The 14,803-nt window shown below is 35.6% G+C and overlaps 1 protein-coding gene across 1 annotated transcript in view; it reads right to left on the bottom strand.

The window, feature by feature from the left end:
* The window catches only part of LUZP2 (leucine zipper protein 2), a 453,962-nt gene that overhangs the window by 69,688 nt on the left and 369,471 nt on the right, over positions 1-14,803 (bottom strand). The window contains exon 6 of the mRNA XM_012801823.2: positions 4,304-4,378. Coding sequence (XP_012657277.1) covers positions 4,304-4,378 — 75 coding nt within the window. The remainder of the gene's footprint in view (positions 1-4,303; positions 4,379-14,803) is intronic.

The following is a 14,803-nucleotide window of genomic DNA, read 5'->3' as shown; positions in this document are numbered from 1 at the left end:
CGACTAAGTTTACTGAATAAGTGTTTTTCATTTGCTCCATCGTTTTCCCAGAACTTTACTTTTCTGATGTACGTAAGTTTCCTCTCTCTCTTATAAAGTAAGTTGCATCATTATTCCCAAGGAGACATATAGAATTTGAGGGATCTGAACTTGATCATTCAACGTTCAGACTGATTGTGTAGACCATTATTTAATCATTGCAGCTTCACAGCTGCTCATTCTGAAACCCAGGCTGGAGCACGGTGCAAGCACATAATGGTAGAGGCCAAAGGTAAAATTGGGAAAAAGAAAGCAGAGTATGAGTAAGAACGTGAAAAACTAGAGAGGAATAACTCTACCTTAATATTGAATTATTTGATTCAGGCTAAATTATAATTTGCCAGTCAAGTGTTTTATGACTATATCATTCCAAATGATACAGGTACTCACAAAATCCAAATGTATTCTTTGTGTTTCTATTGCCTCACGGGTCAGCATAAATTATTAATATTTCCTAATAGTTGGTACTATAGGAAAATGTGTGGGACCCGAGACCATGTCTCATGTATTTTCTGTTTTCCATAGTACCTAGCACAGGATGGTCACACAAATGATTTTTCAAAGCTCTTTAGTCACTGACTGGCTAACAGGATTATTTCGCATCAAATCAAGCAAATAAATTATTATCAGGAGAAATGTTCCAGGAGCCAGAGATGGGAATAACCAACAAAAGGCTGGGCTGATAACAGATTGTGAAAATTCAATGTCTTTCTAGAACTTCAAGTGTATTGTAAAAATTGTGGCAGGAATGGTAGAGAAAGGTGAAACACAGGTGGTCTAGATAAACTTTAGGATTATGTAGAACTCTGGTTTCTGATTTTGTAAAAAGACATATAGCAATTCTTTATAATTTTTATTTCAAAATACTAGGAGGTACGGGTGTTCTTGTTATATGGATGAATTATACACTGCTGAAGTCAGGACGTTTAGTGCTCATGTTTAGAGTAATGGACATAGTACCCAACAGGTAAGATCTCACCCCTCACCTCCTCCTGGGATCCCCTTTATTAGTTTCCAATGTCTTTTATGCCACCTTATGACCATATGTACCTATTGTTTAGCTCCCACTTATTGGTGAGAACATGTGGTATTTGATTTTCCATTGCTGAGATAACTTTCAGTTCCATCCAAGTTGCTGCAAAAGACATTATTTAATTTCCTTTCTAGTGACTTAGTAGTACTTCATGGTGTGTACTTAATATGTACATGTATATATTTGTACATGTCATGTATACACACATACTATATATATATATTCTATACATGACACACATACATATATATGTGTATATATATATAGAGAGAGAGAGAGACAGAGAGATACAGAGAGAGGGAGAGAGACTATACTTTCTTTATCCACTTATCAATTGATGGGCAGTCACCTTGATGCCCTATCTTTGCTATTGTGAATTGCATTGGCAATACACTTCAGGTATAGGTGTCTTATTTATATAATCTTCCCTTTGGATAGATCCCTAGAAATGGGATCACTGGACTGAATGGTAAGTCTGTTTTTAGTTCTTTGAGGAAACTCCATACTGTCTTTATAATTTGCATTTTCCTGATGTTTAGTAATGCTGAACAGGTTTTCATATGTTTTTAGGCCATTTGTCTATCTTCTTTTGAAAAAGATTTGTTCATATCTTTCGTCCAGTTTTTAGTGTTTTACCCCCCCAATTTGTCCGAGTTCTTTGTAGATTCTGATTATTAGCTGTTTGTTGGATGGATAGTTTGGAAATATTTTCTCCCATTCTGTAGAAAGAATCTGTTCATTATTATCTTCTGCTGTGCTGAAACTTTTTAAGTTAGTGCTATATATTTTGTTGTTGCCATATTGTCTATAGGTCTTAGTCATAAATGTTTTGTCCAGGCTAACGTCTATGGTATTTTCCAGAATTATTATGGTTTAGGTTTTTACATTTAAGTCTTTAATTCATCATGACTTAATTTTTGAATGCAGCAAGAGACATGAATCTTGTTTCATTCTTTTTCATGTGGTTATTAATGATTCCAGCATAACTTATTGAATATAGAGCATCTTTTCCCCAAGGTATGTTTTCTCCTGCTTTGTCAAAAATCAGTGGGTCATAGTTACTTGGTTTTGTTTCTGGGTTCTGTATTCTTTTCTGTGGGTCTATGTTTTTGCCTTTGTATCAGGACCATGCTACTTATTTTAGCCTCATAGAATAATTTGAAGTCAGTTAATATAATGTCTTAAGTGTTGCTCTTTTTGTTTATATATAATCGCTTTGGTTATTTGGTTTCTTTTTGGGGGGTTTCATACAAGGCTTAATTATTTCTGTAATCTATGAAAATAACATTGGTATTTTTATGAGAATTGATTTTCTTTGGGCAATATGGATATTTTCTTGCTATCCATGAGCAAGGGTTGTTTTTCCATTTATTTTTTAATCATTTATCATTGCTTTCATCAGTGTTGTATAGTTCTCTGTCTACAGATCTATCACCACCTTGATTCAATATATTCCTAGATACTTTATTTTCCTTGGAGCTGTTGCAAAGAACACGGCTTTCTTGATTTGACTCTCAGCTTGACTGTTATTAGTATATTGAAATATTATCAATGTATGTATGTGTTGATTTTGTAACCTGAGCTTTTGATGAATTTGTTTATCAAATCAATGACTCTTTTGTTAGAATATTTAGATTTTTTCTAGAAACAGGATTCTATCATTGGTAAGATAGTTTGACCTCTTCTTTCCCTATTTGTATGCCCTTTATTTCTTTCTCCCAACATAATGGTCTGGCTAGGACTTCCAATACTATGTTGAAGAGAGGTGGTTACACTTACATTGTGCCAGTATTTAGGAGGAATCCTTTTAATATTTCCCTATTCAGTATGATGTTCCCTGTGGGTCTGTCATGTAGAGAGGTATTTTGAGGTATGTTCCTTCTATGCTTAGTTTGTAAGGGTGTTTTTTTTTTCCTTTTATCCATGAAGAGGTGCTGGGTTTTATGTGCTTTTTCTGCATCTATTGAAATAGATGGCCTATTCTACTGAAACATGGCGTTATGTTTATTTATGTTTACGTGGAGAGGCACATTTAGTGATTTGCATTAAATATGTAGCATGAATTGGATATTGTTACAGAACATCATAAATCAGTATAAATTTAATTTCTATAAATTAAAAAAATCTTATCAACCTAGGATTTGTAGGATAAATTACGTTTGACATAGACCACACAAAGCAGTCAGACTCCCAGAAGCTGTTAAATATTAATAAACTAGATAAATCAATAGATGATAAGACAATCACAAATGATGAAGTTTTAAAATGTCTAGTCATTAAAAATTGTATTTGACCCACACTTATAAACTTTAAAAATAAATATTATTAGAATTTACAGAAGATCCTTACTAATTTGACTACTGCAGCATTTTCTAGGTATCCTGTTATTGAGCTGAGTATGTTTCCTATGAAGTTTTGCTTATACCAAAGTAAAGAAATGAGCCTATCTGAGATGCAAGTCCCTGAAAAGGCACATTGTAGCCTGGTCCGTCACATCACTGCATGATGAGGGATGAGGGAAGGAACATCAGAAAAGCTCTAAAGGAATCAGCATTCGATGTTGTATCGCCTCTTCTCTGTACCAGAACATCCATGGCTGAAACTGGTGTTTAAGAGGAACCTCCTTTCTATACAAAATTGTTAAATGTATACTGTGTTATTGCAAAACAACTGTCTAAATGCGATTAATCATCTCTCTTGTTTAATTCTTCAATAAAATGGTTACTAAGCTCGGATCACACAAATGGAAAGTACTTGAGAGCAGCCAGAACGCTTTCACTTTCTTCAATTAAACAAATTTACTTGAACCATGTTGGGGCATACAGAGAGCAACATAAAATATCATGCAAATATCACTTGGAAGTAAATGCTAAAAGGAATATATAGATGTCTATAAATACAATAGATGTCATATCTAACATGCCATACTATAAATGGCATATCTAGCATTTATATAATTTTTAAAATATATGTCTATATAGGTATGTGCGTGTATATATTCTTGCTATTTTTTGGCTGCTACATAATATATAGAGATATATGCTACATAATATATATGTATATTCCACATACATGTGGATTTCAAAGGAAATGCCATACATTCATGGATTCTATAACCACCTTACACGCACAGCATCTGAAATTACATTAAAACATCAAAGGAATCAGTGAATATACTCTCGCTGTATCTGCTGAAACCAAAATTGGAACGGCTCATGGATACAGACTTACCCTGTCAAGAGCTGCTTTCTCCAGTTCATTTTTGGCTACAGCTAATTTTCGTTCCAGATCAGTAAGCTGCTGGGCCTGTAAAATAAGAGAAAGGCAAATCCTTTCAGAAAATTCTATAATCCCCCCCCCCCACTAGAAGCATCTGCCATTTGTTGACAAAAAGAAAAGAAAAGAAAATGGAAGAAAAATGTTAGCCTGTAAAATTCATTTAGATTTCAGGTTGAAAATACCACATTCCATAAAGAACCATCAGTGTTCAGAAAATGGTACTCCCTGGACGAATATGCATCCAGTGCTGGACCAAAATATCTCATTTTAAAATTTAACTCAAGTTCTAAAAGTACTTGTGATTTAAAGCTATCATTTATGTTTTGAGTTCTTATAGCCTAAATGGTACTAACTACCCCATTCCCCCCCCAAAATCCAAATGTTGAAAACCTTACTGAGAAGAAAAACTAAGAAAAGGACTTCAAGGGGTGGGAGATTTGGAAAAAACAACCCGGCCTACTGAACCCTGATGTCTGGAGGGCCCATAAGAAGGGGCAAGGGGGAAAGTATGAAGTAACCTAGGTTACCAATGGCCAATATAAGGAGGCCATTGATGACCGACAGAGAAAGGCAATACTGCCTGGAAGCATAGATAGGCCAAGGAAAGCCTTTACACCCCTGAAGACCTCTGTCTCTGTCTCTCACCTTCTCTCCTCCAGAGAGTCACCCACTTCCAACTCTCTGTGAAGGTGCTCTAAACTTTCTCTTTGTTTATCCTAAATAAAATCTCTCTTTCTTACCCGGAAACTTGTATAGGTTATTTTTCTTTCTACCCACCTGCTTGTGCTACTCATTTTAATCTCAGCGTCCACTCCTTTTTGCCGTCCATTATTTCAGTGCCTTGGTTTAACTTTCTAGCTCAGCGGAGTAATCAAATTAGGTTAACTGTGGACGCCCAACTTCCAAACCCCTACTCCTCATGAAGTGACTGGACTTGGTGACAGGATGTCATGGGGGTAATTAAACTTAGGTAAATTCCTAAGAGTGAGGCATTTATTCCAAAAGATCCATGTCCTATAAGTAGAGGAAGACACCAGCAATCTCTTTGCAATAGCAATGCGAAAAGCAGTGTGAGCACACAGTGAGAAGGTATTGTCAATGAGCCAAAAATAGTTCTCACAAATAAATCACACTGGTGGGCTCCTCAGCATGGGACAGTTAGCATCCAGAACGACAAGAAAATAAATGGAAACTGTTTAAGCCACATAGTCTATAGTATTTTGTTACAGCAGCCAGACTAATACGCTAGCATTCACTCTATTTCTACACATTTTATTGAGTTTTAATCTTGTATACCACAGAGGGAGGGGAGAGGAGGGAGGAGCATGGGTTGAGGGAGGGTGATTGGTGGGATCATGCCTATGGTTCATCCTATAAGGGTATATGTGAATCTCTCTAAATGTAGAATATAAATGTCCTAACACAATAGCTAAGAAAAAGACATGAAGGCTATGTTAACCAGTTCGATGAAAGTATTTCAAATTGTATATAGAAACAGTACATTGTACCCCATGATAGTATTAATGTACACAGCTATGGTTTAATAAAGAAAAGAATCTTTCAAATTCTGATCGAAATAGGAATAATAATAATCACAGACATTATGTTAAGTATTTGATAAATGTTAAGAATTTTGTAAATGTTATCTCATTTAAAATATTATCTGACTTGTACCAAGGAGAAAATTAAAAGGAAGCATACAAACCATTACAAACCATTAAGAAAAGGAGATCAAAATTTTCAGTTAAGAGAGTAGTGGAATAAAATTTTCTTCACCACTAAAAAAAAAAAATAATAATAATCTTGTATATCATCCTATTCTAGCATGTCTCTGTACCTTTGCAGATGTCATATCTGTGCAATTAAAAGAAAAGATCAATGGCTTCAGTTTTTGCCATTAAAATCCTGTCACTACCACTTTCTGGCTATGTTATTTGGGCAAGAGATTTATATTTTCTAAACAAGAAATGATAATAGGTTTTTACGCTATGCTACTAGAGCTCCAATGAGGAGCTGGAAGACTTGGAAGCACCATTATCCGCTTCCACAGAGCATTTGCACCACCTTGCTTCATGACCGTCTAATTGCACTTATCCTTTCATCCTTTGATTAATCCCCACATTCTCTACTCTTCTAAGTGCTGTGTGTCAGGTCCTCGCACTTGTAGAGTGACTTAAAAAGAAGTCTTTCCCTTAAATCACCTACAAACTTATTTCCTCACTTTGTTTATCCCCTCCAGCTGATTGTGTACCTGTTGAGAACAAGAATCATCAAACGCCATTTATTTCAATTTTCTAATAAATGCTGCCATTTTATTAATTATCAAAACACATTCAATCATGTCTTAATTTCACAAATGTTACTGAACTTTTAATGCAAATCAAAAGCTATTCTCTGCACTGATGATGCAATGGTGAAAAAAAAAAATCTTGTCCTTAAAGACAGAATATACATACATAAAGTCAGGCAGTGAGAGTTTCTGTCAAGACACTAAAGCTAAAAGAGAAAATGGAGAAGGTAAGAGGTTGTATCCACGACCCACATTTCAAATCTTCATCTACCTTTTTACCATCCACATATACATTTAAGTGACAGCAGTTCTGGCTATCAGGAGATGTTTAACTTTTTTTTTTTTTAAATTTGTGCTCTTGTAAGTTATTTGGTCAATGGGATGTAAGCAATGCTTATGAAACCAGGCTTGTTCTCTGTCTCTTCTGCCATCACCCTGCAAGAATATAACCAAGTTAAGCAGGTAGAGGAATGCTGTCCCTATTAAGTTCCTATAGACAAGCCCGGTTTAGAGTCAAGGTACTGGTAGACAAAAAACCTGGTCAATCTATACAGATGAACATGAACCTAGACCAGATCACTGATCCACAGGAAATGCATATGTATTTGAAATATATTAATAAATAATGATTGCTCCTAGCCTCAGAGTTTGGAGTTTGTATCACAGTACAAATTGATATAGACAGGAATCAAACAAATAAAAACACACACCTCTATTGAGGGGAAATTGAACAGAGACCTACATGATGAGAAAAAGAAACAAATCATTCTGGGAGTTTTTAAGGCCTTCTGATGTAAGTAAACAGTAATTCTGAGTTAAAAGAAGGCCAGTGTACCCAGAGCACATCCAGCAAGGGGCAAGTGGTAGAAACGAAAAATACAAAGGGGAAAAAAAACATGGTGCTGCAGCTGTCACGGTATAGATTTTGTTTTAAATCACCAAAGAAATAGAGGAAATGTGAGAGATTCCAAAATCATGTTAAATTTCATGTATTCCATTTATTAGAACACACCTAATCGGATATAAATACATAGGATGAGATAGGGACCCATCAGGACTGGCTTGATAGGAAGTCATGAGGTCTAAACCAGGACCTTTGATAAAACAGGAAGTGATAGAGAAGCAGACAAAACCAAAGGAAACCAGTACGTCCCGGGAAAACCGGACCTCAAGTTACGCCACTATTCATTATACCCTGCTTATTATGTATCGGCATGCTAAAAAAATCCATACAGCATAAGACACCATAAGACACCATAACAGTTTACAGGTGCTGTGGCAACTTCAAGAGTTACCCAATGTGGTTTTAAAAGGGAGAGGAACCCTTGGTTCCAGCAATGCCTGAAAACCATTCCCAGAAATACTATGAATATTACTCTCTCTGTTTAACACAAAACTAAATAAAAAGTAAGACCCTGCAGGCTCACAAAATTCTACTCCCTCTTCCCCTGAGAGATACCCACTGCTCCTCCTATGGGGAAGCCCCCACTGTTTCTTTGCTACTTCAATAAATTTGAATTTGCTTTATGTTCTTTCTTGGCTTGCTTTTGTATTCTATCCTGTGTGAAGACAAAAACTAATGTGGACTTTGGACCAGACCTAAGCTTTGGCGCCCACTTTCCTGTATCAGAATTACTGATACAGGATGAAGTAGGCAAAAAGAATATGATGCTAAAATCCCAATGAATCATTTTATAAAGTTTTATTTATTTTATTAAATTTTCAAAGTTCTAATCCATTAGTCACACATGAGGTTTGTGATTTAATATTTCTAAAATACTCACTGATGTAATTTAATTCCTTGCAAACCCCCTTCCCTCTAGGTAAAAATATCCAGCTTTCTTCATTTCAATTTTTCTGATGAATTTCACTGGGACTTATACAGTATATTAAGGAATAGATATTTTTATACCTTATCTTCTTCTAAAAAGCACCTGAAGCAATTTTCACCATAAAAATCTTAAAGACAACCAAAGCATAGCAGGTCTAGGAAAGCATACATGGTAATTATGTGTCATGAATAGGGTGTGACAGTGGGATAAGGGCAGCATCAGCAGAGAGAGGCCCTGATCATGGGGCCCTAAACCTCTATCCACTGTCCAGGCTGAACTGTAAATTTTGCTCTCAAACTGGTGGTAGCCACGTATAAAATGTAAATGTTTTTGTCTCCAAAATTCTGATTATCAATCATTGGAAAAATTCCAGAGAGACAGGGGGCTTCCAAATAGTAATTTCTAAAATAAAATTCCCACAAATCGATTTTATAATTCAACTCAGCAGGACTTTGAGATAAAGGAGAAAAAAAGTCCAAACTCGTAACACCAGTAATGCTTCATGTGTACATGTGTGTACGCCTGTGGATGTGTGTGTTTTCCCACTGAGATTGATACCTGGATGAGAAATTCTAAAGAATGACTTGCCTCCTATGGCAAGTGCAGTGACTCTGCTCCTTATCACTCATTTTAGACACATTGAAATGAAAGTGAGTGATAAACAGCGTGGACGCCAAGGTACAAGAGACTAGAACTTTGTACCTTATCACTGAGACTTAACAGTTCACAGTGCCACATATAGCTCTATTTAGAACAAAATTCAAAGGAGGAAAACTGAGACACAACTTAATAAAATATCTTGTTCAATGTTACACATCTTGGAAACAATAGATTTGCAATTTGAACCTAGGCTGTTAGGATCTATAGCTGGTAATCCTAATCACTAAAGATATGAATGTTTGTTATTTATAACTAACAAATATACTTGTATTCAATGTCACTTGCTCAAAATGTATTGATAAGCTATATGATTAAAAAGGTTAGAACAATGCTCAGAATATTGAAGGAATTTATTGCATTTACTGGGCTTTTTCTTGTTTTTTTTTTTAATCCAATAAAGATAACAAACTCCTAAAAGAAATTTTCTCAAGTACTGAGTAGGCTGTACTTAGTAATTAGTTAAAGGATAATTATAGAATTTATTTTTTATGTAAGATTCAGTTCATCTACTACTATATATAATGTACATATTTCCCGGTCAGCAACACAAGTTATGGTAAAACTTTAGAGATATAACACATACTGCCATATCATTATCTTCCAATTTTTTTTATTAAATCATAGCTGTGTACATTAATCCAATTATGGGGTACAATGTGCTGGTTCTATACACAGTTTGAAATACTTTCATCAAACTGGTTAACATAGCCTTCACCACATTTTGTGAGTTATTGTGTTAAGACATTTATACTCTACACTTAGTAGATTTGACATGAACCCTTGTACAATGCACCATAGGTGTGGTCCCACCAATTACCCTCCCTCCACCCATCCCCCTCCTCCCCCCCATCCCCCTCCTCTTTCCCCTTCATCTTGGGCTGTAGCTGGGTTATAGCTTTCATATGGAAGTGTGGGTGCTTATATATTGGTTTCATAGTTGGGCTGAGCACATTGGATACTTTTCTTCAATTGTTGAGATACTTTGCTAAGAAGAATATATTCCAGCTCCATCCAGGTACACATAAAAGAGGTAAAGTCTCCATCTCTTACAAGGCGCAGATGTGGAGAAAAGGGAACTATCTTCCTATTTTACCACAGAGTTAAGTGGCAGAAAGTCAATGATCCCTCCTTGTTTCTTACTTCCACATCAATAAAAGCATAAAATGGTAGTATCATGATTAACGTTTTCCATCAGTTTATTTAATACAACACATCCTGATCTCAACATTTATATGACAACTTCAGAGCAATACTAAGAGATTGTCCTTGAAGGACTAGTAAATACAGAAAGGCTAAATTTAGATCTCAAATTATACATGAATCATTTAGGATTACACCTGTTATTAAGTGCTATTGAAAGTAAATTTTAACTTATTAAAATTATAAGTTTGATAAGTTTTTCTTTTGGAAAACAAGAGCAGACATATATTTCTCAAAATTAAATTTGTACAAAAGGTGTATGACAGTGTCATTATATGTATGTGTAGGTGTGCATGTGCTATTTACAACCACTTCCATGAAATCTACTGTGGATAATTTTTTTTTTTTATGTTCTTGACATTGATTCCCTTTCTCTCCCCCTCAAGAATTCCTAGGTGTTGAGGTGAACTCACGCATTTTAGGTGAGAAGTCCAGGCTCAGCTTCAGAGATAGGGGTGTAAGTTTTAAAGCAATCACTCTGTCTCACATCTCTAGTCAAATGATTACCACTGAATTTAGGCACCCAATGAACTGCAGGCCAGAAATAGGAAGCTGTTTCCTATTGGCTTCTAGAATGAAAGCCGTCTCTCTCCTTCATCTATGTTAAAAGAAGGTGGGTATATCCTTTCTTTTTTATAGTGTAGTACAATGATATTTCAGTCTAAACCCAAATACTCCTATTGTTAGAATAAAAGAGAACATCAGGTGGCTAAAAATGTCTCTAGAGGAAAACAAAACAGAAAACAATAAATAAACATGTGAGATGCTCTTGTGATTCAGAAATCTCATGAAATTTCAGTTAGTATGTGTAAATAGTTTGTAACTGAAATTGAGTTAGCAATTGAAATTCAGTTAGTATGTGTAAATATATGTTTTTCATTTCATATTTTCTTAGTGAAGTCTTTAAGTGAGTGAGACCCTTTCAAAGAGTGAGAGAACAAAATTATACTGGTGTTGTGTTTTAAATCTCAGAAATCCATCATGATGGGTAGAAGTAGCAGTGTTTGGGGAGCTGTGAGAGGGACTATTTTAATCTAAGTATATTATATAACACCCTTTGGCCTTTTTAAAGTTTCATTGAATGAAATACGTTCTCACCTATCTCTAGATCTTTCCATATACTTGCTTTTTCTGCCGAGAGTTGTGAGCAATTCTTCATTATTCTATTCCCTCTGGCCCAAACTCACTCATCCTTAAATCCTAATTGAAACGCTAACTCTACTAGAGATCCATTCTGAACTCCAAAATATAATTGAGCTTCCCTTTTATATTGTTTTGTGGAATGTTATATTTTTTATTCCTATTAGCTCTACCAGTCATGATATTCAGAATATAAAATGAATGGCAAACTATGGACACAAACCAGTGAAATCCGACTCCTCCCTAAATGCCGGGGCAGGAGGAGTTTCCTACTTGACAGTTCTCAGCAGTGAATAGTCCCTCAGCGGCAGCATGGTGGAAGGTCGTACACTGGCTTGTCATACTCCCATAGATTCAGCTAGGAAAGAGGCAATGAATCCAAACATATTTGGACAGTTTTTACTCACACTGAAAGCATAAGGGAGATCTACATGGTTTTGGCAGCCCACATACCTTTTCTGTCTGGAAGACATCAGATTGGGCTGCCAAATGACTAACAACATACGTGGTGGGTGTCCCTGCCCTTGTGGATCCAACTCTAAACTGTAACCACACACGGTTATAATCTACAGCTGTATGCAAAGAAGTGGGAGAGGCGCAAGAGGGAAAGACCGGACCTCACTGGCACAAGAGATAGATAAGAAATGGCTGCAGGGCAGCCTCCTGCCAGATAAGAAGGTAGATGAAAACAGCTTTGTAACACCTCACAGAACTACCTGCCTGTCTGTGCTCCCTGGAGGTTCACAACACATTCCACAGGATTGGAGTTAACCTAAGGGTTGCTCTTTCTCCTCTGACCTATGTGAAGTCATGCAAGGGTATCTGGGTATTACGGCAAAGCCATTGTGCTATAAGCCATGCCATTTATTGCTGACTGACAGCTAAGTTTCAGAGAAAGTGAAGAATGCTAGAAGATGGGCCAGGATAAAGAAAGCAATGGCTATTTACCAGCTGGCGCAGCAGAGCTTTAGTAGTTGAACAATTTGTACGGCTGAATTAATACATACTATTTACATTTAACCCCACCTATTACAGTTGTCATTGATCAAGTTATCTGTTTGCACAATGTCTTATTCCCTGTCCAGACAAGATATTCATCACAATAGGGGTTTGTTTTGCTAATCACTGAATCAGGAATTATCAGAATAGTACCAGGTGCACAGTGGCTGCTTTGTTACTGGGTGAATGAAGGAACAAGTAAATAAATTTGATGTAGATTCTGCACTCTGTACTAAGAAATCAAATTTCTCATATTCCTCTATAGGACATTCATTTCTTTTTATCTCTAGGCTTGTGTCTCAAAAGGCTCAGTCAGTATTTATTTAGAAGAACTCTGTATCTCCTTAACCATTTTGAAGATTTCACATTCTCCATTTCATAGCCCAAGGTTGTTCCTCTACCAGTCCTTTCAATCCATCATCTAAATCTATTTTCTCTGACAGTTAATTGACATAGCCAACAATGATTGCATTCCCTTGTAACAGGCACAGGAATCAATGGTTTACTAACATAAATGGCAATTGTGCTGAGCGGACAGTGAATATAATCCAGCACATTTTCAGATGTTAGGATTAAGTCAGAGGAAATATTTCTTTCTTTTTTTTTTTCTTTATGTGAATCTGCTTGAATGCCATAGTCCCCTAGGATAATTTGTGCAAATACTTCTGCCATTTGAGGGCTGGATTAAGCCAATTGTTTAATTTTGTCACTGCCAAAATATAACAGCTGCACTCAACGCTTATCCCAAACATCCTTTCAAAAATTGTATTCCACTATGCAAAATTTTTGGAAGCGGCACATATTGAAACATGTACAACTAGCTTGTCAATTTGCTACCATTCTAAAAGTATATTTTCCCTTTAAATTGACTTTAATATATTTCAATAGTGATTTTTAATGTGGTCTCTTAGTGCATTTCCCAAATGTGAAGTCCCCAGAGAAGGACCAAAGAGTTTTGGTCCTATGTCAGCAACTCACTTCTCATGTAGTTGCATATAGCAGGAGCTAATTTTACCAGCAAACCCTGTGTTTTAACATACATTAAATAACATTTAGTGTATCCAAGACAATTTCTAAGTAATATACAAATACATGTACTTCGTAGTCAAACATTGGGGCAAAAGGTATTCTTTTCTTTATTTACTAGGTGTGCAAACAGGAGTCTGTGGAAGTCCAGTAAACTACATAGATAATAAGTAAAATAAAACTCAAGTATTGATTATTATAAGACCACTCTTTGGCATCCCTTTTACCTCAAATTCCTCATTTCTTTTCATCTCTTGGTTAAAATGTTACCATATTAAAAAGACTCATTCTAGACTCTTCACATTGTAGATTGTCTCAGCTACCACCTGGAGTTCCAGATTCTCTATTCCTTTCTATGTTATCTCTTAGACTTACCAGTCTAATATACTTCAAAAATTATTTTATGATTATTGAGTATTGCCAATTACATCTATTTAAATGTAAGCGCTACTAAAGGGCTAAACTTCTGTTCATTAATGAATCATATAAACAGCTGAGAAAATGCCTGGCAATATGAGTCTCTCCAAAAAAGCTAATTGAACACATTATCTTCACATTATAATATGATTCAGAAGGTCTTTATAAGGATTGGAAATAATTTTAAATGTGATCAGGATGCATATTTTGTGTTTCCTAAATGATAAAAATAATAACAATGGTGATGAAAACACTAAGTAATAATTTACATTCTGAATAAAGGGAGATGTTTTCGTTGTTTAATAATCAAGCTACTTCCATATAATTTAATATCTTATATTCATATTGCCAGATCTGAGATTCTCTCTAAAACTGGATACCAGTAAATACATCCACTGAATTGTTAGTAAAATCATGACTTGTATTCAGATAAAGTGAAGTTAATTACACAAATATTTATCAATTATATGCCTTGAGCCATTCAATTTACAAGCTGTGATGGCTATATAGATACATAAAATAGAGATCTTATCCTGCAAGAATTCATACTATAGTAGAGAATATTATGTAAGAAACCTAGCAGTTTGTTCCCATTTTAAATAAAGCATGTGCTAAAATAAAGGATAGTGTGAAGCGTTTCCAATCTTGATTTACTTTTATTACGTATAGAGTGGCAAGAAGATTGCAGGTTTTCGTTTTGTGATATAAAAAAGGAATTTCCAAATTGTACTACTGACCTAATTAGCATAGGCACGAAAGCCACAAATAAGGAGAAAATATAATTGGCACAGGCAGTGCCTGTGGCTCAAAAGGTAGGGTGCCGGCTGCATATGCTAGAGGTAGCAGGTTCAAACCCAGCCCAGGCCAAAAAAAAAATATATATATATA

The sequence above is a fragment of the Otolemur garnettii genome, unplaced genomic scaffold (assembly GCF_000181295.1).
Source record: "Otolemur garnettii isolate 467f Iridium unplaced genomic scaffold, OtoGar3 scaffold00001, whole genome shotgun sequence".
In the NCBI taxonomy this organism is placed as follows: domain Eukaryota; kingdom Metazoa; phylum Chordata; class Mammalia; order Primates; family Galagidae; genus Otolemur; species Otolemur garnettii.
Note: the sequence above shows the minus strand (reverse complement) of the source record. Positions and strands in the feature narration are given on the sequence as shown.